The sequence below is a fragment of the Perognathus longimembris genome, chromosome 1, assembly GCF_023159225.1.
Source record: "Perognathus longimembris pacificus isolate PPM17 chromosome 1, ASM2315922v1, whole genome shotgun sequence".
In the NCBI taxonomy this organism is placed as follows: Eukaryota; Metazoa; Chordata; class Mammalia; order Rodentia; family Heteromyidae; genus Perognathus; species Perognathus longimembris.
Genome location: NC_063161.1, coordinates 155773524 through 155799523, shown reverse-complemented (window position 1 = coordinate 155799523; position 26000 = coordinate 155773524). Strand labels below are relative to the sequence as shown.

The 26000-nt window shown below is 48.1% G+C and overlaps 1 protein-coding gene across 6 annotated transcripts in view; it reads right to left on the bottom strand.

The window, feature by feature from the left end:
- The window catches only part of Ralgps1 (Ral GEF with PH domain and SH3 binding motif 1), a 235789-nt gene that overhangs the window by 27883 nt on the left and 181906 nt on the right, over window positions 1-26000 (bottom strand). For 5 of the 6 annotated variants that reach the window (XM_048343137.1, XM_048343155.1, XM_048343130.1 and 2 more), the window contains exons 9-11: window positions 12073-12210; window positions 9993-10086; window positions 5647-5714 (exon numbers count right to left, since the gene is read on the bottom strand). In XM_048343137.1, the coding sequence (XP_048199094.1) occupies window positions 5647-5714; window positions 9993-10086; window positions 12073-12210 (300 nt within the window). Of the gene's footprint in view, window positions 1-4705; window positions 5501-5646; window positions 5715-9992; window positions 10087-12072; window positions 12211-26000 lie in introns of those variants that run through there. The other variant, XM_048343172.1, reaches the window with a different exon arrangement.

Here is a 26000-nt window from a genome sequence, read left to right as displayed (position 1 = left end):
ACTCAGCTTGGAGTCACAAGACTTGAGTTCCAGTCCTGCCTCTGCCCTGGGCTCCCACGCCGACTCCTCCTGGGTACATGTTCCCATGCTGCCAGAGCAGCCACCACAGCCTCTGGAGCTTCCCCATCCTCGGCTTTCTGCCTCCTTTTCAGAGCCCCGCTTGTGGACTGGGCGCTCAGCCCTCTGGGTCTGCCAGAGTTGTCAAGTCACGTGGAACCCCTGCGCTAGCCCGGCTTCTCGGCGGGGCATGGCTGACCACTGCTATGGTCACATACATGGTCTCACACAGGCAGCTCTCACAGTCCTCTTTGAGGGCCAAGATCTATCTCACACACCATAGACAGGTTCATTTCTCAAGAAGGCCTGGGTTCCTTTATTTCTGAAAAATGGTGTCCAGTCATTCATCTAGACTGAGGTTGCCAAGTGCTCTCCTGGAGCCAGAAGGCAGAGAGTCCAAGACCACGGGGAGCAGGAGAGGATGCCAGCGGGCCACTGCAGGACAGTGGAGTTGGACAAAAGGGGCTGAGTCTTGGCTTATGTCCTTGACCTTGACCTGACTGGCTTCCTGGCCCAAGCTCCCCTCCTCACTCTTTCTGAGCACCGAAAAGTTCCCAGAGGGAAGAGCTTGCCGAGAGGGGACTGGCCCTGCTTCTTGTCCAGCAGCTGCTCTCTTCTTCATCAAGCAGAGCGCTGGTGAAGGGGGGTTATCTCTTGTGGGCCATTTGTGGGCTTCGAATATGTCTTCTAACTCTTGGTGCCTCTCTCAGGCCTGAGGATGCCAAGATGGTTGGGTGGTCACAGGAGAAGGGGCTCTGTTCTCATATCTGCCAAGATCAAACCAGCAACACTCAGAAGGATTGAACCAACTGCCCAGGGTCCCACAGCTCTGAGGTACCATCAGGTGCTAAGGTCCCCTGTAGGCTGAGCTGGTTCCTGGGAGTAGAGTTGGCATGCCCTTAGGCCTTGAAGGGCTCCAAGCAAGAAGCTGCTGGTGGGAAGTCCACCATAAGAAGCTTTTGCAAAAGGGCTCAGAGGTCCTGGACTGTATTAGCATCTGCCAGGGCTGGGCTTGCGGAATCTCTGGAACAAGTGAGCGTCACCAGGAGAGGAAGCATAGCATCACTGATGGCCACCTGGAAGTCCATCTGCACCCAGTGCACTGAGTGTGCTACCCAGGCTGAGGGGAGAAGCCCTGCTCGCCTGCTCTCCTGCTCCTCTGCCATAAGCAGTCAGGCTGAAGTATCCCACAGGAGAAAGGCAAGACTTTATGCAGACCTAGCATGTGGGAGCAGTAGGGACATTGTGTGACTCAAAGTTAAGTCGGGACGTGCTCTGGTTGTCATCCAGGGCAGGTGAAGACTTGCTCTGCACAGGTGCATGGAACAACAGGGCCAGAGCCCAAAGTACCCTGGGCTCTCTTTGTACCCTGCCTGCTCTGTGTTAGATGCGCATGGAGTACCTGTCCAGTCCCCTGGCTCAGCACGGCCACTGCTTTTGACATGAAGGCTGGGTAAGCGTCTCGGTATGTTTTCTGCAGAATGGAGAGAGCATTGGTCCATTTCCCAGGCAGGCGCTGGGCACTGAGTGAGCATATGGGCGGTTTTTAAGGCTGGTGTCAGGTAGAATCTATGTTCAATATAACACAGGGATGAGGATGTGGAAGGTGTTTACTTCATGTGTCTGCCCGGACCCGGTGGGAGGCTGGTGGGAGGCTGCCTAATGCTGGAGGCTGGATCACAGAGATGCTTCCATGTGACTTCTTCCCTGTCCTCCAGAGACATCACTCTGAAGGACAGCAGCTACCATGCAGGAGCCCGACGACCCTAAGAGGGTCATCCTATGAGGAAAGTCAGGCCACATGGAAGGGCCACAGGTATATGTTCTGCCATCACTGTAGGCCCAGCAACAACTTACAGCAAGGGCAGACATGTGAGTGAAAACCCCTTCAGCTGACTCTAGCCCCAGCCCTGCATGACCTTCTGACATACAGAATGGCTGTGTGTCACAAAATGGTCTCTCGTGCTCTGGCGCCATTGGTGAGCACCTGATCTAGAGCTAGAATGTGGCCCTTGGGCTCCTTGGGCAATGTTCAGGTAATGTCTCATGGCACGCCCCATCTAGCGCCATCACAGTCTGCCTGGGGGCCAGGAGAAGCAGTGTGTGCAGGCCCTGGGCACAGGACTTCTGACACCACCTCAAGGACCCCCCCAGCAGCCCCGGGGCGGGGGGTGAGCCTGCCTGCAGCACTCCTGTTCCCAGGACCACTGAGACTCAGAGGGATCACATCAGCTGTCCAGGGATCCACGGCTCAGATAGCTTGCCATCCAGCAATCAAGCAAAGAGACGGAAGGGGAGTCACAGAGCAGTCCCGGAGGTGTGAGTGCAGAGAGCAGAGGCCGAGGCGGAGATTTCCTGGACTTGAGAGCTGCCCTGGAGTCTTCAGAGGAAACCTGTCCACTGAGAAGCCGTGGAGGCGGGTCGGACGATCTGCAAATGTCTTTACCAGCTCCAAGGCACACACAAACATTACTTGCCCTCTAGGGAGGTGGGGTGGTGGTGGTCAATGTTCTGTACGATTTTTTTTTTCTCCTCAGGAAAATATTAGTTCATTTATACAAACTAAACATTACATGCAGGGGGAATTGAAAACGTGGCATTCCTGGCCTGTTTTCTCCACAGACCCAGAAATGAGAAGGCTCCTCCATTTCCTTTCTCACAGTGTGCTTATGGAAGGCAAACCTGCCTGTATGGCCATCTCCCAAGAGTGGGAAGGGGAGCGGGGGAAGATTTCTGTGGAGTACGGGGGCCACCCCAGATACCAGGAACACAGTGCAGCTCAGAAACTACTTCTGAGGTTAATCAAGGTCAGGGAGGCACTCGAGACTGGCTATCGCTCGCTGCAGGCGGAGGTCTCCCAGTCCTGACCTGGTTTGGGAAGGCTCAAGAGGCCCACCCGCCCTGAGCCATCCTGGTTGTCTCACCTGTGGCTGCAAACATGCCCACCCTAGCCCCACAGGCTTTGCTTCGAGTCCCCGGCGGAGGTATGGGTGTCGATCTTGCTCCAGATAGGAACTTGGCTCACAGCAAGGGCATGGCCTGGGCAGGCCTGGGTAGCATGAGTGAACCAGGAAGCACATATTGGGACATTTTCCTTGGCAGGTGTAGGGGTGACTGACTACTAGAAAGGGCCTCAAGCTGGAGCAGAACACTACCCCCCCCCCCCACCGCTGCGTTCTTCCCATTCCTGGGACTGTAAGAGACACATTCCTGTCCCCGCGTCTGCTCAGGCTCTTGCCACACAGCTCAGTTTAACAGCCAGGCTCAGAAAGGCTTCCCTGGAGCTGCCTCTTGGGTCCTGCCCTTTTGGGACCCCCTGGCTGCTCCAGAAGCAGCTGCCTGTCAGGGAAGCTGGGGCCACCGATCACATGGGAGCCTCCCTGACACTCCCCAGCCCTCACATCCTGCTTCCGTGGCTGAGGCCAGGGATATGGAAAGCTAGTGGAAAACACTCCTGTGCGCTGGGGCTCGCTCCTCGTGCAGAAACTGCTGCCCTCAGCACTTCTCCGGAAGGCTGTGCGGAGTCAGCAGCTGGCTCGTGCTAGAGCTGCCTCCAAGGATAGGTGCCCAGGGGGCCCAGCAAGGAGCTCCCAGCTGGGGCTAAGTGGCAAGCAGCTGACCCAGGGCATGCTGGGTTCTAGGAATTCCACACTAGGCCAGTCCCTCAGAGGGGCTTTCACTCTGGTGGGGAAGGCAGATGTGGAGCAAATGAACGCATGGCTGGCTGGCTGGGGGACAGGCCTATACAGGAGAGGTGGGTGCAGAGAGCTGCCTGCAGAAAGGTGTGATACCGGGGTCAGCAAACCTCCGGGACAGACCAGTCAGGAAGTAGTTTAGACTTTGCAGGCTATAAGATCTTTGTTCCCATTACTCAGCTCTGCCACTGCTGTGTGAAAAAACAAAACAAAACAAACAAACAAAACCAGACAAAAGTGTCAGCAGAAGGTGTGGTCATGTTTCCATATCTAGAGAATCAGGATGAGCCAGATTTGGCCAGAGCTTGTATCCCTGTGAGCAGAGGCCTGTCCTGTCCAGGACTGGGGGGAGGGTTGGCAGTTAGCTAAAAGCTGAACGATTTCGTGACAGAGACGGAAGCATAACACTGACAACCACAGCATGAGGGTGAGCGTGCTCAGTGTCAGGCTCTGGGCTGCTTTCTACATGTGACCTTCGTTAGTTTCCACAGCAGCCCTATGAGGGATTTAGGTGCTGCACTCACTTTACACGTGTGGTGTGCAGCACTGAGCATCACGGAGGAACAAGACACCTGGGGGAAGGTTCTAGAACAAGAACAGAGATGGGAAGATGGAGACAGTGCCGGGGCTTTCCCTCGGTCACCTTTGCTAGAGGGTCATCTGGCAGGAAAGGGAATGGGTTCTAGGAGAATGCAAATACTTTTTCATATGGGCTTGGTGGAGCCCTGTGAAAATCAAGCTCTGGGCAGTACCAAGTTGACTCTGCACTACGTTGTGGACAACAGGATCTTTGGAGGCTCTGAGGAGCAACCACATTTCCCTCTGCCAAGTCAGTGGAGTCAGGGTGCCAGGTCAAGGCTTGCAGGGCAGGGAAGGTGAGGATGGGAAGAGACAGAAGCCAGAAGCCCATGCTAGAGGTAGGCAGAGGACCCTTGCAGGAAGGATGGCAGGAGGCTTTGCGGGCTCTGTGGTCCTAGTCCGCCGGGCCCTGTCCTCGGCTGGAATGGGTCGGGGTGGTTTGAACAAGCCCAAGGTGGAGGCCAGGCAACAACTGGCAGCCCTTCCCAGCAATCACCATAGATCAGACTATGTGGGTGTCATCTTCCAGCCTGACATCCCAACATTCCTGAGACGGATCCCATTTCCCAGGCAAGGCAATGGAGGTCCGGAGGGGTAAAGTCGCTTATCTAAGCCTTCAATGGCTCAGAACCCAGGTTGGTGTGACCATGAGCTCAAACTAGGGGGAGGACTCGCTTCTTCCTGGGCACCAAACAACTGCCCATATTTCTACAGCACGCTGGTGTGGGCAGAGCACTTTACAGATCTGCACTTGTCCAGGCCCCACCACAACCCTATGCTGAGAAAAGCAGTCTTAGCTCCGTCCCAGGGAAGAGGCCATTGAAGACCAGTGAAACAACAGAGCTCAGGTTCTTATTATCAAGGAGGAAATGTGGAGCGGGGGGTGGAGAGAACACCTGCAGGCATGCTTCCCCATTAGGTAAATAAGTCTGATGCTTGAGGAAGGCAGGTACTGGGTCTGGTGGGTGGAATAATATGCTGGGTGTCTTGTGCACCCAAACCTGGGTATGCTTGGGTACAGCCCTGATGACAAAGATCCAAGTGTCCTGGAGGAGACCATGGGGTTTTCTCTGCTTGGCACATGCTCTTCCCTCAGGAGTGACATGGGGCGTTCAGTCCAGGCTCCTCCAGGGTCAGAGCGGCCCTCAGAAGTCCTATGTGTCAGAAGCCTGTCACATAGGTGCAGGGGTCTGTGAGCACAGACAGTTGAGTCTGCCACTCTAAGGAATCAGTTGTGCAATTCCCCCCAGCCTGGCCCTGGGAAGCCAGGTTTGGGATCTAGGAGGTTTTGCTCCCAGAGGAATAGCTATAATACCTGCAAGATCTTCCTTGGAGGAGACCAGCCTCGGGGAGCTGCTTCCTGGTTCAATTCTGAGCGACAGTCTGCAAACAAAGATTTTTATCAGATCAAAGGGGCCCGGGGTGGGGGGAAGGGACAGGGAAGAGTGTGTGTAGGTGTACGTTTGGGGTTGAGATGGATGCTATGGCCAAAAGAATGATGGAATTCAGGAATACTACTAGGATCTGCTCCTGGTCACAGCCCCTCCTCCATCCAATGCCTCTAAGAGCTTTCCAAGACCACGAAGCAGGGGTCTGGAAGGCAGATAAATGAGCAGGGTATACGTAAACAAGGAACGTTTCATTGTCAAGGAAACTGAGAAATGGTTAAGCAGATTCCTTCTCCAAATTCATGGGCTAACAAGTGGGAGGCAGGGCTGCTGTGGTGGAAAGGAAGGCTCCAGGGGGCATGACTGGCAATGTGGCATGATCCTTTGTGATATGGAGACAGTCCCTGGAGGTGAAGGATATCCCAAGCCCACATCTGTGAGGCAGGGGCGGGCCTCCTACTCCTCCAGGCTCACTCCCAGAAGAGGGGACACCTAGGAGCTGGCAGGAGGGAAGCAGCCCCTGTCCGCACACGAGAGGAGAGCCAGACGCCTTGCCTTCCAACTGGAGGCAGAACCACAGAAGGTCTGGACAGAATGTGGATGGGAGTAAAATGGAGACAAGGGTCCAGCAACACGGCAGACCCTGCCTCACCAAAGAAGGAAAGAGAAAGGAAGGGAGAGAGTACTGCCTCTGGGCCTGACCTGGGAGGCAGCTCTGGGGGGCAAGGAGAGCCTCTCAAGTGCTTGAGGTGGAAGAAAGACTTACCAAAAATGTGAGCTGAACAAAGCTGAACTTGAAAAAAGTGAGGTGCTGAAACAAAGAAATCAGATGAAATGGAGACCGAGGACAGGGAGGACCAAATCAATGAATGAAACCAGAGGCTGGCAGGATACCTAGTGGAAACAGACCACCCAGAGACCAAAGAAGACTGAGGAGAGACTGGGGCTTCAGAGGGCAGAGAACACCCAACCCATGATCTGTGGGAGTCAGAAACGAAGAACTGACATGGAAGAAGCCAGAGGCAGCAACTGGAGCGCATCTGCAGTGAAGAAGGAAGCCCGGCACCCTGCGGGAAGGCTCTTCCTCCAGGCCCCACCACTCAGAAGTCTTTCCAACCTGAGCTTTTGAACTTCCCAGATCTCATCACCCACCAAAGCACCTCATCCATAAGCCACCTTCCAGGGGGAAAATAACCAACAACTGAGAATGCCTGCAGCAGAACCCAGAGGCAGGAGGCCACAAAGCAGGGAAGACAGGCTTGGGGGAGAGCAGAGGGTGGCCGGCAAAGCCAGGCCTGGCCAGCAGACACATACTTGCCATGGGGAACTCAAGGAACTGTGGCAGAGAGAAGGGGTTACTGATGGAATCCAGCTAAATAAGGGATCGATTTAAAGGAAAGGCCCTGGGAATAGAGAAGCTATGGAGGAACAGGGGTGTTAAGAATGAACTCTTTCAAAGTATGCAACAGTAGGAACTGGGATCTCTAACTTGATGTTGATGCTGTAAGCTTGGGCTAGGTGATGCACAAATCGCACAATTAACAGACACCTGGAAGGTGGTGAGGGGAGGAGGAGGAGGACCAGCAGCACTGAGAGCTTCTAGCCAGAGCCAGCGGAGACCTAGTTATGATGGCTGACTTAGGACTCTTCATGTGTTTCCTGACTCCTACTATGGATTTCAGAACATTCTTTTAGGAAATAATATCTCTTGAAATAAAGAAATATTTTGAACAGCAATTCTTTGCCTTTTATTTCTATGCCCTTTCCTGGCCAGTGAAAAATTAAATTAATATTTCTAATTAACAATAGTAAGGGTAGGACTGGGAATGCAACTCAGTGGTAGAGTGTTTGCCTACCATTGCCCAACAGCTCTGGGTTTGATGCGAAGCACCTCAGAAATAATAATAATTAAAAAAAAGAGACAAGGGTAATATGTTCCAACTTTTCCCACCTTTTCAAATTTACTTGTTGGTACTAGAGTTTCAACTCAGGACCTTGAGCTTGCTAGTTAAGTACTCAACCACTTGAGCCATACTTCCAGCCCTTTTGGCTTCAGGTTATTTTTCAGGATCTCATGCTTTTTGCCTGGGCTGGCCCTGGCCCACAATCTTCCTCCCTATGCCTCCCAGGAGGTGTAGTTAGGATTATAGCTGTGAACCACTACACCCAGCTTATTTGTTGAAAGGGGATCTTGCTAACAGTTTGCTCACATTGGCCTCAAACAGTGATCTTCCCAATTTCTGCCCTCCCAAGTAGCTCTATTAACCAATTCCACTCTTGAATTCATCCTTCTACTTATCCTTGTCTATGTATCTGTAATGAGCATGCTTTTTTGGTGGTGGGACTTTGGGTAATTTTTCCTAAATCAATAAAATAGATTAACAGCTGAGAAAGACAAAGCATTGGTTGGGCTTCTTGGTGTGATTTCTCAAAGCAAGATGATAGAAGTCCAATGTCATCAATGCCTGACCAAGCCCTGTGGTCTTGGGGGTGAAGAGCCAGCTTCCAGATGTGAGTTGTCTGGGAACTGTGTATAGCTTGACTCTCATAGGCCTGCCCACCTCCTGCTACTCGGAGTGGGACCCCTTTCTGGGTTTGCCCATTCTGGCCACAACAAAGGGCCTCTGTAAACACCAAGCTGGCTGCAGTGCGAGGGGTGCCTCATGTCCTTCAGAATGGAAGGAGTAATTACTCATAATCTGTAGCTTGCCAAGGATTGTCTCATGGTCACAAGTATTTATAGGCTCCTTTTCCTCCTTAAAGTATGTTAATGTTAATGAAAAGCTACTGTCTCTTTAATCACAAAAGTGGTACATGAATGGAAAATATTATCCTAGAACCTAAATGGGAATGATTTCACACTCCAGGCCACTCTTTTCAGGAACAGCAAATGCTCTGTGAATAAAATGAGCTCAGTGTGTGATGAACATAATTTTAATAGTGATTCCTGGCTTTTATCTGTGCTTTGTGCTGTTGTGCAATAGGTCACAATTTTATATTATTCTTTACTATGACAAATTATTTTATAATAGCAACTAAGACATTATGTTCCCAAAGATCCTTAGAACCACACAGGGTGCAGTGAGGAAAGACCAACCTCTGGCCTCTACCACGTGTCTGGGTAGTTAGGAAGTATTTCAGGCGGTCCTGACCCACAACTGGAGCGGCGAGCTCTCCTTCAGAGCTCCAAGTGTCTCCCCGAGGTGTCCCCAAATTTCCTGAGTGATGCCAGTGGCTAAGGTTTTGGAAACTCTTGCTGACTTAGATGAATACCAAGGAATCAGGAAAATCAGTTTTCTGTAGGCACAAACTGAAAAAGTCAAAGGAATTGTGGCATAGTGGAAACAGCTAGTAAGACAGAGGTAGAAAAATGCCTTTAAAGTGACATTTAGGTGGCAAATGATCAATTTCAAGATAGCTGGGCCTTGCCTCTTTGTTCGCTTTTCTTTTCTTTTTTGTTTATTGTTATTTTGAAGGTGATGTACAGAGGGGTTACTGTTTCATAAGTCAGGTAATGAGTATATCTCTTTTGGCAATGTCATCACTTCCTTCCTTCATTCTCTGAGCTTTGCTTCTTATAAGGTTATATGACAAAGTACTGAGGTTCTTAGTTGACCTCAACCTCAAGAACCGAGAGGACATTCAACCAGTATGGCAGCTGACAGGAATACACCCTCCTCTCTCCAAATGCAAAGCAATGCTGGATAAATTCCCATCAATGAAGAAGGAATTGAAAATCAGAGCAGAGAAGCTGAACCAAAGTGGAAGATGGTCTAAGAAGAAGAGGGTCTACCCATAAATCAGGCAGGGGACACAGGAATAGTGCTGGGGGGCACGGTCAGTTCAAGACAGGAGAGTCCTGCAAGGAGCTGAGATCTACGAAACTGGATCACAGACTCTGCTCGCTGGTGTGCAGAGAGAGCCAGAAGGCCACCCCTCTGCCCAGTGCTGTGGGAGACTGAACCACTGGCAAGAAACAGAGAGGCAAGCCAGGGCCACGGCTGAGGTGGGGTACACACACACACACCCAAGGCCACATGAGAAGGCTGCGCTGAGACATAAACCAAAAGCTGCCATGGGCCTTGTGGCTGACGGTTGTGGGGTTCAGGGATGGTCTCACTACATGCAGCGTTGTGGGTGATGAGACCTGGGAGGCCAGCGCAAGGGCTGCTCATTAGTCCCAATAAGCACCAGGCTGCCACAGGGACCCGAGTGCGGAGGACAACAGCAGTTGGGGTTGAGCAGCCAGAGTCAGGAGTGGGTGGGGACTTACTTGTAGTTGTCATCTTCCACAAACTTCTGGAGCTCTTCAATGTAGCGAACTGACTTCAGGTACTTCTGCACGTGGGGCAGGGTGGTAAGGTGATCTGCAAAATGTAGACAAAACCCAGAGGCTCCAGTCTCAACACCCAAAGCAGTGACCCATTGATTTCAATGCTCGCTGGATTCCCCGTTCTCTGGCCAAGAAGCTGGAAAAAGATGGTGCCCTGCCTCCAGGTCCTTACCAGGTTTGTATTGGGGATAACCGGCAAGCCCCCATGCCTGCCTATTATGTGCATGCCTCCAGTGAAAGACTCACAGAGCTGGGTGCAGCTCAACTCAGACGGCAGCCATGGCTGGAGCTGCTGAGAAGAAAGGAGGGGCCTGACGCCAGAGGCAGGATTGGTACCAGGTGACCTTCACCCTACACCTCATGTGCGAGGAATAATGCCCCCATTATCCGCAGGAAGGACAGACCACAGGCAAAGGCTGCACTGCTGAGTGGCGGAGCCAGGCACTGACCCCAGGTCATCTCAAGCTGTGCTGCTGCTCTCTTCTGGGGTGACTCACGTCAGGCACTCTCCCCAGACCCTCACGGTCACTGCACTCCGGAGAGGCCCCAGGGCTGGACAGACATGTCAGGGGAAGGTGGAAGGAGTGGAGGGGTCTGAAGAAGAGCAGAGAAGGGGGAGGGAGAGCCCTCCTTTTCCAGGCCTAGAGAACCTCGAAGGTCTGCCTCTAGGCTGTGAGATTCTGAACACTGTTTGGTTAGTTAATGTCTCAGTGTCCTTGTCTCTGAAAGGGTGACAATGACACCTGCTTTACAAGCTGATTATGGGTGGGATGGCATGGGGGTTCACAGTGGGGAGAGCAGTATTCGCTGAACTCAGAAACGTGAAGTCCAAGCCCCAGGACTGGCAAAAAAAAAAAAAAAAAAAAGAAACGTGAGGGACTGCACTAAGGACGTAGCAACAGTGTGGCCTGTTTTCACACACAGAGAGCCTTGGACAGCACAGAATGACTTCAAGTGGCAGCACTGGAGTCTGCCTGACCCTATGCCCAGTACCTATGATTGTTCTGCTGGCCGGTGGGACAAGGTGCTGGCCTGTCTGTAAGTAGAGGCCTTGTGCATCACTCATCCCACCGTGCGATGTGTGTGAGCACACCCTGGCTCCACTGTGGCGCACCTAGACGGACGTTGTGGTTCTCACACACTCTGTGCATGCAGGGGGGGCTGGCTTGTTTCTTGCACCCTCTTGGTGCACCCACACTTTTACTCTTTTACCCTCTTGTGAAACCCCTGCTTTAGAGAGGGGCATTTTCCCCTCTGTTGCTCATGACTCCTGCCTGGTGGCTTGCACACACTCATGAAGGGCTGGGGCACGTGGTTCACAATTGGGCTCCACATTCCTAAGTCTACCATCTTCTTGGATGAGGTCAGTGTCTCCGTAGACTCAGAATTCTGACCCCTCAGTTCTAATAACCTTTCTTCCATCTATTCCCAACATCTGCTGTCACAGAAGGTGACACATGGATCTGGCCATGTGTAGCAGAGCCTGGCCAGTGGCTTACCAAGTCATTTCCCCTTTCCTTCAGACCCACAGCCAGGGTATAGTGCATCGCCTCCTGTGGCAGAAGTGATGTGTGCCTTTTGCAAGTTGGGCCCATAAAATCTACCTTGAATGCTTCTCTGTCTTCTTGCTGTTGCCACCTGGAAGCATGCATGGAGGCTTCTAGGCCCTTCTCTTTCCTCAATCTGCTTGGAGGAGAGCACCTGAGAGCTGCCCAAGCCTTTCATGAATGAGTGACCCAGAAACCACAGATCTGAGCTCTGCATTCACTCAACAGTCATCTTAGTAACAAAGCTGTTTTTGGCTTCCCCCTGCCCCCAACTTGTAATATAGCAATAATCCTATCTAGTTCACAGAGATCAAGCCTATATGTACAGGATCTGCTAAACATCTGGAACATAAGATTGTAAAATAGAAGAGCTTTGTGAGGACTGCCAGTTTTCTGGAGCTTTCTCATGGCTAAGGTGTTGGATCTAAATTTCAATGATGCAAGATTTCATAATTCCAACCAAGGGTACTCACCGTAGCTGCAGGAAACTTGTAAATCAGCAATTATTCGTAGGATGTTGTTCATTTGGTTGGATCTTTGTTCATTTTCCATGATGCTCCCAGAGGCAGGATATGCAGAATCAATGTAGATTAAATCCAGAAGATAGATCCCTAAAATTAAAGAAGATATCTAATTATGGCAAGTGTGAACCACTAACCACAACAGTTGAGCACAAACAGCCCTGCTCTGTGAGAAGGGAGAAAGCGTTGAGTTATGGAAGCCAGGGATGCTATTTGGGCTTGAATTCCAATCCTGACTACTCATTTTTCACACAGACTGCTCAGCTATAATCAAGCATCTGAGCAACAACCAAAATGATGCTGCTGAGTTTGACTCTTAGCATTTCTGGTTCACACAGTTTCTGACAATAAGCGTTTACTTATAACCAAGTAAGAATAAAATGGACCTGAAAGAGATAGATATTTATGGTTTTCAACTAATACTGCTTAGTAGGTCTAAGGTGTCATGTACAGGACAACACAAACATACACAGTCAGACATAATCACAAATCCAATAAGGGACAAAATAAGAAATGAATGGGATACCCAGAAGGGGAGGTGTGGCTCAGATGGTGAAGTACCAGCCGTTAAGTGAAAAATGGGACACTTCTCAGTCCAAAAACTAACACCAGCCAGAGACTTCTCTCAAAAGCATGTAATAAGAAAATAAGTTATGATATACAATCATGACTGTGACAGGTTAGTGATGCAGAGATGAGGGGCCTAAGGACAAGTCTGTTGGGGAGGGGGAGGAAGACTGGCTCTGCATCCCAGCTGTCCTTAAGTCTGTCTGGAGATGTGGAGGACAGAGGGCCACGTGTGTTTCCAGCAGCTCTCATGGGCCTTAAAACCACAGCCACTTTATAGGTGGGACTGGGCAGAGGGGCAGTACAGGGCAGACAAGGAAAGGTGCTATCAGTGAAAACGCAGCTGATGGAGAAGATTCAGTGATTACAAATTTAAGTTCACGGGCTGGGGATATGGCCTAGTGGCAAGAGAGCTTGCCTCGTATACATGAGGCCATGGGTTCAATTCCCCAGCACCACATATACAGAAAATGGCCAGAAGTGGCGCTGTGGCTCAAGTGGCAGAGTGCTAGCCTTGAGCAAAAGGAAGCCAGGGACAGTGCTCAGGCCCTGAGTTCAAGGCCCAGGACTGGCCAAAAAAAAAAAAATTTAAGTTCACGGAGCACCATCTCCTTAAACCCCACTAAGCAAGACGCTGCTAAAAATGAAAGTGAATTTTAATTCACACAGCTAGAACCACATATGCATATAACCACATCTGCGCCTATATATGCATGTGTGTATCATAGGTATGTTTGTACCTATGATATAGTACCATAATAACAAAATGTATAAACTTGGTTTTATATAGATAAAAAGTTATTTTTGAATACCCATGGAATAGTTATAAAAGCTGATTTTTACTATCTTATAAAGAAAAGTTCACTGCTGGGCACAAAGGCTTATGCCTATAATCCTAGCTACTCTTGGGGTGGCGGTCAGGAGAAGCAAGGTTCTAGGCAAAAAAAGTCATGACCCCTTCTCAACCAATAAAAGCTGAGCACTGATTAAAAAAACAAACAAACAATAAAAGCAGCGTTGCTGACATCCCAACCATATGGGAACTATAAGTAGGAGTATATGGGTACCGAGCAGCCTGGGCATGAAGGCAAGATCCTATTCAAAACAATCATTAAAGTAAGAAAGACCGGGGCTATGAATCAAGTGGAATGGCCGCCTAGCAAGTGCCAAGGGCCTGAGGTTTTTTTCAGTACTGAGAAAAGAAAAGAAAGGGAAGGAAGGTAGGTTAGGAAGTCCTAGAAATTAAATGTCATATTATATTTTATTATCCTATGATAAACCTAAGATTTAAATATAGAAAAATTCTAATTACTTGGAAATGTATAGACATACACCTTCATCAGTAATTTCTAGGTTAAAAAAAACACACCTAGAATAAAAGATCTATTTGAAGACAATCACAATGAGAATACTATACATAAAAAAGTATACTTCTGGGCTGGGGATATAGCCTAGTGGCAAGAGTGCCTGCCTCATATACACGAGGCCCTAGGTTCGATTCCCCAGCACCACATATACAGAAAACGGCCAGAAGCGGTGCTGTGGCTCAAGTGGCAGAGTGCTAGCCTTGAGCGGGAAGAAGCCAGGGACAGTGCTCAGGCCCTGAGTCCAAGGCCCAGGACTGGCCAAAAAAAAAAAAAAAAAAAAAAAAGTATACTTCTGGCCAAAGTGGTCATCAGAGGAAAACTTGTAGCCTTAAGAGTGGATATTAAGTTACTAAGGATTTTTACAGACATGGGAATTAAACTGGTACTTAATGTAAGAGTTTTGCATGGATGGTTGAGAATTACATTGACATTTACTGTCTTATTTATCCTTCCAATACTGCATTCTGTAGAGGATGGAAAGGAAACTCAGAGAGGGTATGTAAGCGGTTTGAAGCCATGCAGCTGGTGAATGGAAATGGTTGTCAAAGCCCATCCCACCTCCTCCGGAGTACACACTTCCTGTCACCACAGTGGACCACTATGCTGGATGCCAGGAGTCATTTCCCTGCTTCTAAAATAGCTACACATTGTTATGGGAAACTGTTAAATCACAGAAACATACGCTAGCACTTCTCAGAGGAGCCATATCCTCTTCCTTTCTTTCTGGTGGCACCATCTTCAAAATCTTAGCATTAGAAATACTTGCCTTTGTATAGAAGCTCCATGCTTGGAAAGTTTGAGCCCACACATTTTTATTCTTTCTTTTGATTTTATTTTTCCTTTTCCCTCTTAAAATGCAACTCCCTGAGGATTGATTCCACAATGGCAATCCTGAAAATCCCATTACTGCTTCAACCACAACAAAAAGCTGATGCTGAGCGGGGAAGGAGGGCTGTGGGCCATGCGGCAGCAGGGTTCCAGATGCACCAACACTCCAGCTCAGCTGACTCAAGAGAGGCTGGGTGAGAGCGGGGCAGGCCCCAGGTGGAGGACGTGCAAAAGAGGGTAAGGGCAGAGGGTTGACTGCAAAGCACAACTTTCCCCCTGAAGGAGGGGCGAGGGGAGACAAACTCAGAGACACTAAGGGAGCTGCCCGTGGCCTCACAGCCTCACGACAAGTGTGCTAGTGTCTTAACCAGCTCTCTCCAGTGTTTTCCTGTTCACCACTGGAAACACAGGAGAAGTGGCCCCTTCTAGGAGCACCTCCACTTGGAGGGCTCCCCTTTGCTGCCCCATGAGGACAATGTGGCCCATGTGCTTGCTCTGTGGTCCTGGAGGATTCTGAGCAGCAGTGATCTACACACAGAGGCTAGAGCAGTGCATCTATAGCATCTATAAGGGACAGCAGGCCATTTCTGCACAGCCCCTCCCCCTGTTCCGACCCCTTACATGCACCCTAGGGGTGTGAGTGTGTCACTACCGCACAAAAGATGGAGTCCACTGACATGCCCACGATTCTCCTCCGCAAGGCACCGTACCCTCCAGCACCTGCTTGTTATGTTACTCAGGCCGTGGGTGGGGAAGAGGGAGCTTAGGGCCACAGTGTAGTGACCATGGGATAGATCTTGTAAAGGAGGTACTGGCCCAGTGACCTGAGGAGACATGAGCCTCTGGGACACCTAGATAGAACCGCCACGTAGATAGTCCCACAACAAACAGGGTCACAGAAGTAGCCAATCTTCTACCTTGAACACTGCATGGTTCATGGAAACCTTTTCTGTGTTCTTAGTCCATAAAGCATAATGAAGTGATAAGAATAGCCACCTCTGGCAGATACCATGCCAGGCGCAGTGCTGAGCTCTCTGTATAGCTGTGGTCACAGCAATTTGAATGAATGCTTGTTTGTGTCACTTGTGTACTAACTCCTGATTCAGTGTCAGACCAAAGGCCCTGAGAATGGGAGTGTGTCCTGTTCTTGAGTGTCCCAGCATCTGGAACAGGACACCTAGGTGGTTCTTGGTAAAAACCAACAGAAGAAGGGGAAAATGAGGGAGTGGGTAACACTGTTCAAAAAGAAATGAACTCATTACCTTACTTATATAATCCCTCTGTACATGCATCATCTTTACAATACAACCTAAACTTAAAAAAAAAAGAACGCATGTTTCGCTTGGCCCTTATGACAATCTTATGAAGTATGTCTTGGTTAACTTTGCTTTATCGCTGTAGAAGGAGACACTGAATCAAGTGATAATGACAACTGCTAACATTCACAGAGCACGTACTAGCTCCCAGGTCCTGAGCATTCAACTAAGAGCTTTGACTAGATTACTGAGTTGTAAGAACATTGTTGTCCAGGGGTTTTTACCTGCTCTTCCAGAGGAAGGAACACAAGGTGAAAGAGATTATATAGCAGAGCAGTGGTCAAAACAAGATTCCTACACAGGTCTGTGTTGGCTGCTATATTGTTGGTTCTTCTTTTACTCCCGTAGCATGTGCTGGCACCTAGCAATCACTAAGCTGAGAGAGGGACATAGCAGAACCCAGGGGATCTAGACCATGGTTCTTCTTTCCTGATTCCTCCTTTGGGATCACCATTATGTAGGAGGGGTCATGATGGCACTGTGGCTACCAGTACCACCTACTGCTTTCCACCTCCCTCATGCCCACCAGGACACAGGACACAGGTCCCAGGTCCTTTTGTTAGTGGTCCACCCAGGCTTGAGGGCCCTGCCAGCTCTGTCACAAAAAAGAAAGAATGTAGCACTTAGAGCCGGGAGACTTGGTGCATTGATTCTGCCACCTACCATCTGGGTGGCCTGAGATGAGCCTTTCCAGCGCCCTGAGCCTCAGTTTCCTCAACTGTGAATGGGGGAACTGTCTGTTGTTGAAGGACTCTCCTGGCCCAGGGATAGGACCACCAAAGCGGCTAAGAAGCCAGGCTAACCCCAACTTGGCTTCCTTGTGAGGTCTTACAGGGAGTGGCAGTGGGATGTCCATGGAGGGATGGCCCAGCTGTGTTTGCCATAGCCATGAATGGTGCCCAGCTGCCAGCCACAGCCACATGGAGGCCACCCCTGGCTGGACCAACCCTGGCCGTGTCCATCTGGATGAGCACAGCACAGCTTCTGTTTCTCTGTACACAGATGACACTACACTGTTGGCCCCTGAAGATGCAGAGGAATAGGACCAGCCTGGGGCTTTGGCTGCCATGGAGCTGAGTAGCGCCAAGGACTGGGTTAGACTGGGAGGGGCCCACGTGGGGTGGGGATGAGTGAGGGACAGCCGTAACAGTGAGGGTGGGGCCCTGCTGGGCTCGCAGGCCTTCACAGCACTGTCGCAGGTATCCTCATGCACACCCCACCTCGCTGTGCAAGTGAGGAAATGGGCTTAGGAAGAAACGTGGCTGGGCCAAGATCACACAGCTTGCAGAAAAGCGGAGCCAGACCTGTCTGACTTCAAAGGTTTATGACAGACAACAGTGCTGGGGTGGGGGTCCCAGAACTGGGGCTGTGAGGAACCCTGCTGTGCACCCCTCCCCCACTGGCCTCCTCTGAAGCCCCAGATCACACTTCTGCTCTGGACTCTGCTTCATGCCCCACACAGGCCCACACAGGGCTGGGTGGTGACACTGCCATGCTGCTCTGGGAGTGCCAGGCAGACTGTGCATGGGGCAGAGCCCTCACAGGGCCTGAGCATGCAGCCCGGGCCGGGCCATGGAACATTTCCTCCATGGTGGCTGGCTGGCTCCAATACGAGGGCTGGGTGGCCAACTGTGCCTCCTGACCTGGATTCAGGCTTCCCACCAGAGATATCCACAGGACGCCCAGGCTGAAGGAGGGGGCGCCAGGCCGACAAAGGATGTGCTCTCCTGAACAGACCCCTGCTATGCGACTGAGGGACACCGCTGGCTGGTGGTGGTGGAGAGCCTTCTGCAAGCCCAGTACTCACGGCTTGGCGGAGCCAAGGCCCGTGGCTGGCCCGGTTTCCCACAAGCCCAGGGACTCACTGCACCCTTGTTCTCCCATCGCCAACCCGTCTCGCTTCCAGCCCGAGTCTGGTTTTGGTTTTTCTCACATGGATATCTTTTCAAAAGGGAAAATTCTGCTGTGTTGAGGGGAAAAAAAAACAAAACACAGACACAAACCTTCCACAGAATGAAAATGTGCCACATTTCCATCTTAAGCCTTCTATTTTTTTTCTCTTTTTCATAGTTTCAAGATGAAAGACTCTCCTCCCCCCCCCCCCCCCCACATTCTCTTGCTTTGCCTAAAAAGATGACTTTCAGAATTCAGGAGTAAAGAGCTGGAGCTACACTTGAGTGGTTCATGACATAAACTACCCTGATAAGTTCCAAATGAAATAACAGAGCAAACGCTTATTAGGGTTTGCGTGGTCTTTAAGATAGCACAAAGCAATTCCATTTTCGGCAGGCTTTCCTGACTCCCTAAGAAGAACACTGTGAGCATTAATTTGTGCCTGCCAATCGATTCCACACATGCAAAGCAGGAACTCACAGAAGGAATTCTTCGTAAGCTTCGCGAGAAAGAAGCCTGTCGGAGGCTTACTGTCATGGAGACAAATGTTTGTCAGGTCTGCAGGAAGGGGGCAGGTCGGCCCCAACAGTCACATGTCAGGTGGTGAGAAGCCATGTTCCCCTTCCTTCCCCCGCCACCCCCCCCCCCCCCGCAAGAACACGTGGCCTCATTTATGTCTTGCTGTTTGGTGGCTCATGAATCACAAAGGCACGTGGGCAAAGTCCTACAGTCTGGACAGAATCTGGGGTCCAGGGGAGCCAAACCTTGGCTGAGCTCCCTGAGGTGAAATAAGGACACAGCCATAAATCTCCTCAGCCCTGGGGCATATCCAGCAATCTATAGGGACAGAAAGTCACTACTGTGAGTACCGAGTGCTAGGACGGCACAGCATATGCTGTGGTTCTGGTCAGGAGAGAAAGGGGTCAAGAAGACATCAGGCTGGCTGTTAGTGGGCTTATTTTGTGATGGGCACTGTGCTCCATTTATCATCTCATCTAATTCTTCAATAACTTTATTGGCACAGGAAAAGAAGCTGACACTTTGGTCTGCCCAACACCCACTCCTTATTCTTTTGGAAACAGCCCTTGATCTTCCTTTGGGGAAAATCCTACCTCCCACACTCATAATCCCTGCAGTTTTGGTGGGTCTGGAGCAAGGGTAAAAACAAAATTAAAAAATATAACTGTTTGGTAAAGAAAAAGCTCTCACCAAATAACTCAGAGATGCAAAGAGAAACTAAAATCACAAACTATCAACACCTAATGCAGTGAAATCCTTGTAACTCTTCTCAAAGAAAAATTCATGGTTCAAATGCTTTCAGTAGTAATTGGGAATGATTAAAAAAATTAAATGGGTGTGAGGGGGTACTGGTGGCTCACACTTATAATCCTAGCTATTCAGAAGGCTGAGTGAGATCTGAGGATCACTGTTCACAACCAGCCTAGGTAATTAACCAGAAAAATCCAGAAGTAGAGTTGTGACTCAAGTGGTAGAGCACCAGCTTGGAGCCAAAAAGCCAAGGGACAGTGCCCAGGGTCAGAGTTCAAGCCCTGGTACTGGCACAATAAATAAATAAATAAATAGTATTTCTTATATGGAATTGAAAGGGAATAAAACAAGATAAAAAGGGGAACACAAAATACAGAAGCAGAAATAATGAAACTTTATAAATCAAAAGCCCATCAGAGTGATGAAACAAAAAGTTTTACATTTGGTATATATGTCTGAGAAGAAAGAACACAGAATGATTCTATACTTGAAATTCTGTCATTATAATTGTATAGTTATAATCAAATAGCTATAATTTTTCTGACAATATATTTACAAACACAGATGGAACAAGTGTTTACTAGGAAAGAGGAAAATGTTATGGTAGTATTTAAAAAGATAGTATAGTTAAAAGTATATTATCTAGATGGTTTTATTAAACTCATCCATAAAACTTTGAAAGAAAAGCTGAAAGTTACTTAAGTTGTTTCGCAGCATTGAAAAAACAAAAAATATTTGCTCGCTCCCTCCCTCTTTCCCTCCCTCCCTCCTTCTCTTCTTCTCTCTCTCTCCCTCTCTGGAGTTTAGACTCAGGGCCTCACACTAGGTTTGCTTGCTTGGTGCTTTACCACTGGAACCATACCTCCAGAGCTGCTGGAGCATTGCTGGTTATTTTGGAGATAGAGTCTCTCAGACTGGTTCCAAATTGTGACCCTCCCATATTTCAGCTTCCTAAATAGTTAGGATTATAGGAGTAAGCCACCAGCACCTAGCTTTAAAATATTATTTTTTTATATACTTATGATATTTATTTTTTTATTTTTATTTTTATTTTTGCCAGTCCTGAATCTTGGACTCAGGGCCTGGGCACTGTCCCTGGCTTCTTTTTGCTCAAGGCTAGCACTCTGCCACTTGAGCCACAGCGCAACTTCTGGCCTTTTCTATATATGTGGTGCTGAGGATTCGAACCCAGGGCTTCATGTATACAAGACGGGCACTTTACCACTAGGCCATATTCCCAGCCCCCCAAGTAAAATATTCTTAAATAAAACTCATCAGAGTTTTAAACTAACAATATTAGAAAATCAAATAAAAGAATATTAAATAATAAACCAAGTACATTTATTACAGTAGTGAAAGCATATGACAATTTACGATCTTGAGAGATGCTAAAATGACATTGGTAACTTTAATATCCATCCCCGATAATATACTGAGCTAGAAAAAAAGTTGTGGAATGTGATAGGAGACATATGTTAGAAAATCAGATACTCTTAATATTAAAGCCTTACTAAACAGAAATGAGAATGCCTGCCATAGTGCTATCATTCAACACTATCTGGCTGCACAAGCCTATGTGATAAGACAAGACAAAGAAATGTGAAATAAGTATTAAAGATGCACGTAATAACATTGTCATCATTTGCAGGTTACACGCACTATTTGTAGTTATGTTATTATCATAATTTGACAATCTGGGTAATCAAATGAAAAACAGACCTAGTAACAAAATTAACTTCATAGTAAAATCATAAACCAATGTTATTCATATCTGCCACTAATCATCAGTGAGAAAATATAATGGAAAAAAGGATGTTACGCACGCTAACAGCAAGCTTAAAATTCCTAACAATGATTTTTTTTTAAATGTGTAGATTCATACAAGTAAACTTGTTTGATAGAAAAACTACATCACATTAGCCAGGCATGGTGGCTCACACTTGTTATCCTAGCTACTCAGGAGGTGGACATCAGGAAGACTGCAGTTTGAAGCCAGCCCAAACAAAAGAGTGACTCAGGTGCCCTTAGCTCACACCTGTGATCCTAGCTACTCAGGAGGCTGAGAACTGACGACCACAGTTCAAAGCCAGCCTGGGCAGAATACCACCAACAAACTAATGCTGGAAGTGGTCATGGGTCAAGTAGTAGAGCTCTAGCCTTGAGCACAAAGAGGCTCAGGGACAGCGCCCAGACCCTGAGTTCAAGGTCCAGGACTAAAAAAAGTTTGCAAGATCACATCTCAACTAATAAAAAGCGGGCCTAGCAGTGTACACCTGTCATCCCGGCTATGAGGGAAATGTAGACACAATTGTAGTCCAGGTCAGTCTGGGGGAAAAAAGTAAAAATCCTACCTGAAAAATAACTAAAATAAAAAAGTGCCAGTGATGTGCTTTAAACTTCCTCCCTAGCAAGTGAGAGGCTCTAAATTCAAACCCTAGTACCACTTTAAAAAAAAAAAAAGCAAAAAAAAATCTTACATTTATTAAAAGTAAGTATGCATATGTCATGTGCTTAATCACCCTTCTTTGGAGAATCTATTTTACAGAAATTGAGATAGGATTCATAAGAACACGAACCTTTACTCTATGTTTTTCTGTATTTGAGTTGTTACAATGAAAATGTAAAACTGTGTATGTGCGTGCGTGTGTGTGTGCGTGTGTGTGTGTGTGTGTGTGTGTGTGTGTGTGTGTGTGTGTGTATGCTGGTCCTGAGGTTTGAACTCAGGGCCTGGGTGATGTTCCTGAGCTTTTTTGCTCAAGGCTGGCACTTTACCACTTGAGCCATAGCTCCACTTCTGGCTTTTTGCTATTTGATTACAGGTAAAAACTTCATAGACTTTCCTGCACAGGCTAGCTTCAAATCATGACCTCATATCTCAGCCTCCTGAGTAACTAGGATTACAAGTGTGAGCCATCAGCACCCAGCAGAAATGTAATATTTTTTGTGACAAAATACAAACTAACAAAGTAAGAATATCTTAAGGATATGAAGGAAAATGTAAATAAATGAGGAAATATACAAAAGTATTATATAGGAAGACAACATTGTAAGTCTGTCATCTATTGCCTAGTTAATGTACACGTTTCATAATTGTAAAGTTTGGAATGAAAACAGAATACGTTTGAAAGAAGAATGACGAAGAGTGCTTGTCCTAATAAACATAAAATTGATTCTGAAGTTCACCTAGAAGAGGAAACGCATGAACACAGACCATTCTTAATCAGAAGAATGAAGACAGAGCATGCTATGAAGTGCACTGTAACACTATCGTCACGATGGGGTTAGGGAAGTTCAGTGGCACGGAGCCTAAGACTCAACAACAGACACGTCCGCACAAGGGACTCTAGGGAAGGATGGATCTTACAGTAAGTAGTGATGACACAAATGATGGCCTATCTATAGAGTAAACTCTAACAAAAGTTCTAGCATCAAATATAGAGGAATCAATTTTATAGTATTGGAGACACAAAGGCTTAAGTGTTGCAGAAACCTCAAATCCATAAAAAAACAGACATATATTTCTTCATGATCAAATCAAATTGACAATAAGGATAAATAACATTTAGAAGATGGACAATTTGTAGATATGAAAGATGTTGGAGCCTCACCAATAACCAATGAAAGGACATACTAACATGAGAAAGTGTGTGTGTGTGTGTGTGATTTATACAAAGGCCAAAGGATTGATAATACTTAATGTTGATAGGAGCATATAGAAACAGTCACTCTTATTATATAAGGTTGACCAGTGTAAATTAGTAGAACTTCTGAGAGAATATGTGGCAACATCTATCAAAATTTCAAATGCAGATTTTCTAGGATGCAGTGATTTTACAGAAACTTATTCCATAGCAATATACTAAAATAGGTGCAAAAAACCCCAAGGAATATTCATTGTAGCATTGTTTGCAGTTTATAATTGTGAGAAATTGCATGGTCTGGACAAACTGCTTTACATCCAAGCATTGGAATACCAATGCAGCTATTAAAAGAATAAAGTATACTTCTCAGAACTGACATGGAAGAGATAATCTGTGATGTAATATTAAGTGAAGAAACATAAGTGTGTCTATACTGATATGCAGACATACACATGGGATATATTCTGCTCTATCTGTTGACAGCCTTCTTTGGGTATGGAGCTTTAGAGATATTTTTCTGCTGAAATTTATGTTATTTCAGCCTTTAGTTATAAGTATGAAATTGTTTTAGGGAAAAAAAGGAAAAAATCCTTCCTTTTGTCCTTTCTTCTTGTCCCTCCTTCCTTTCTTCCTCTATCCATAAAAAAGCAAGCATTGTTTTGGCAAATGATTTTGAGCATGCTCAGTTCTTGGCTGAAGACTTAGTCATCACAGACATTTTCTGGTTGCCTCTTAACAGAGGAAGCTCATCATCGCTCCCCCATCCCCCTGCCTCTGGCATCTCCATATCCAGTCTAGTCTGGACCCCATCAGACCATGCCTTTCTCCCATTAAAGTCACTTGGTGATTCCTACCACCCACTGACAGGCAATGTGAGGGCTCCTCAGCAGAGGCAGAGCCTTCTAACCCTCAGGGCTCTCCAGTCTCCTCCTCCTCTCTTGCAAGATGCCCCCAGCCCCTGCATATGTCCCTCCATGTCCCTGTGCTGAGCCTTGCATGAGATTTCCTCCCTTGACCTACTGTACCTCCTTTTCCTTTCTGGCTGCCAGCCAGCTGCCTCTGTGCCCTTAGGACAAATTGCCCTTCCCTCTGCCACACCATGGATCCTATTCTGGAGGGCAATGGCTGTGCGCTCCAGGGCCCCGCACCAAGACTAGCCGGTGGCTCAGAGTCAACTCTCTTCAGTCTGGTTGGTGGAAGAGAGTGACTGTAGCTGCTGACCCCCCAACTCCACAGCCACTCTGTTAGGGATGACCCTGCGCTCTACTGTCTCTCAGCTAAATACCCTTATTTCTCTGAATGTTCTAATGGGTGTCCTGAAGAGCTGACATCACCAACAGGAAATGCAAGATGATTCCCCCAGTGGAAGCCTCGGAAACCTGCCTCTCTATTGGGTAGAACCAAGGCTGCCCATGTGCCAAGGAAAACACTCCGGAGCTTGTCTTTCCAATGCTGGCTCCAAGATCTGCTACTGTGCACAGAAAGGCTCCCTGACGGTCTCAGGCCACCAGGATACCGGCCAGAGAGTGAGCTCACAGACAGCCGCTTCGTCGCCAGAGTATTTTCCATTTCACAAATGCACTCATTTATCTGCGGACACTTGGTACCTAGTCTTTAAGTATACCAAAAATAATGATGGTGGCAAACATAAAACTCAGCTTTATTCATTACTCAATGGAAACTGCAACCCAACCCCACATTCCGAGCCTCAGTTACCAATCCCTACATTCTCTAGGAAATAAGCAACAGATTTTTGGAGGTTAGCTAGATCCAAACTGGTCTTCACTTTCTAATAGTAAATTCTTTCCTGATTTTACTGAAGTAAAATGCTGGAGGCGCTTTGGGTCCTCTAGAGGGAAGAAGGCATCTGCCACTTATCTATCCGCTCCCTCCTCACTGTTCTCTACAGTGAGAGGATCCAATGAGTCCCCAGGCAGTCCTAGTAAACTTTTCGTGGCAAGGGCTCCTCCAGCTCTGCAGAAGGGCCACCTCTGTGGGCTCTGCCCTTCTCCAGAGCACTGTGGACTAGAGGCGCTCAGACCAGTCTGGTCCCAGGGCTGGTGTGTCTTCCAGCCACCATCTGGTGAGAGTCCACAAGCAGAGCCATTTCCACCAAGCCTGAAAGCCAATTTCACCCCAAGGAGCCAAGCACTCTGGCTCTCAGCCCCACCAGCAGAGGGCCTGGAAGTAGCGAGTATTATGGCTGGCTTATACTTGTGCAGGTTTGCAGGAGATAGGTAAGAGGAGAGTCTGGAATATCTCTAGCTGAGTCATGCTTCACACTGGAAAGCCCATCCACACCTTCCCTCCACATTCAACCTCTCCACTGCCCATTGGACTCAAGACCTTGACCCTTGAGCCCTGGGCTCCTGGCCACCTCAGTGAGACTCATCTTTCTGTTCTCGTCAGTTCTCCAACACTGATTTTATTCTGGCTCCTACATTTCCTCCCGACTCACTATTGTCCCGACAGGCTTTGGGGTCAATGCTGCCCTCAGAACACCCCTGGATACGCTGTGGGAAGATGCTTTGTGGGAAGAAAGAGGTCGAAGTGGTAAGGAACCTTGTATTTGGTTGCCCAGTAAGGAGCCTGAGGTAAAGTGGTGGGTCACTGTGGAGAGGAGAAGCCACAGGACAGGGCATCAAACCACTCAGTGATGGCCATCATCCTCAAAGTACGTTAGAGCTATAGGTACTCAAGGAGTGGCTTACACATCTTAGCCACAAACTTAAAGGACATCCACATAAGCATGGTCCCAGCCTGGCAGAAGAGAGGTGCTGGATTACATGTATTCATTATATAAATAATCAAGGACATGAAACTGCTCCCAAAGGAGACAAAAATGGGTTAGTTATGTTCTTACCCTTCATACATTTTACTAACCTGACTTACCATACCTTGGCCTCTCCCCAACCCCCAGGGATGTTAGGTAACCTGCCCCAGGTCACTCAACAATAGGGTTCCAGCCCAGGTACCAGGTATTTGCTGCTGCATACAAT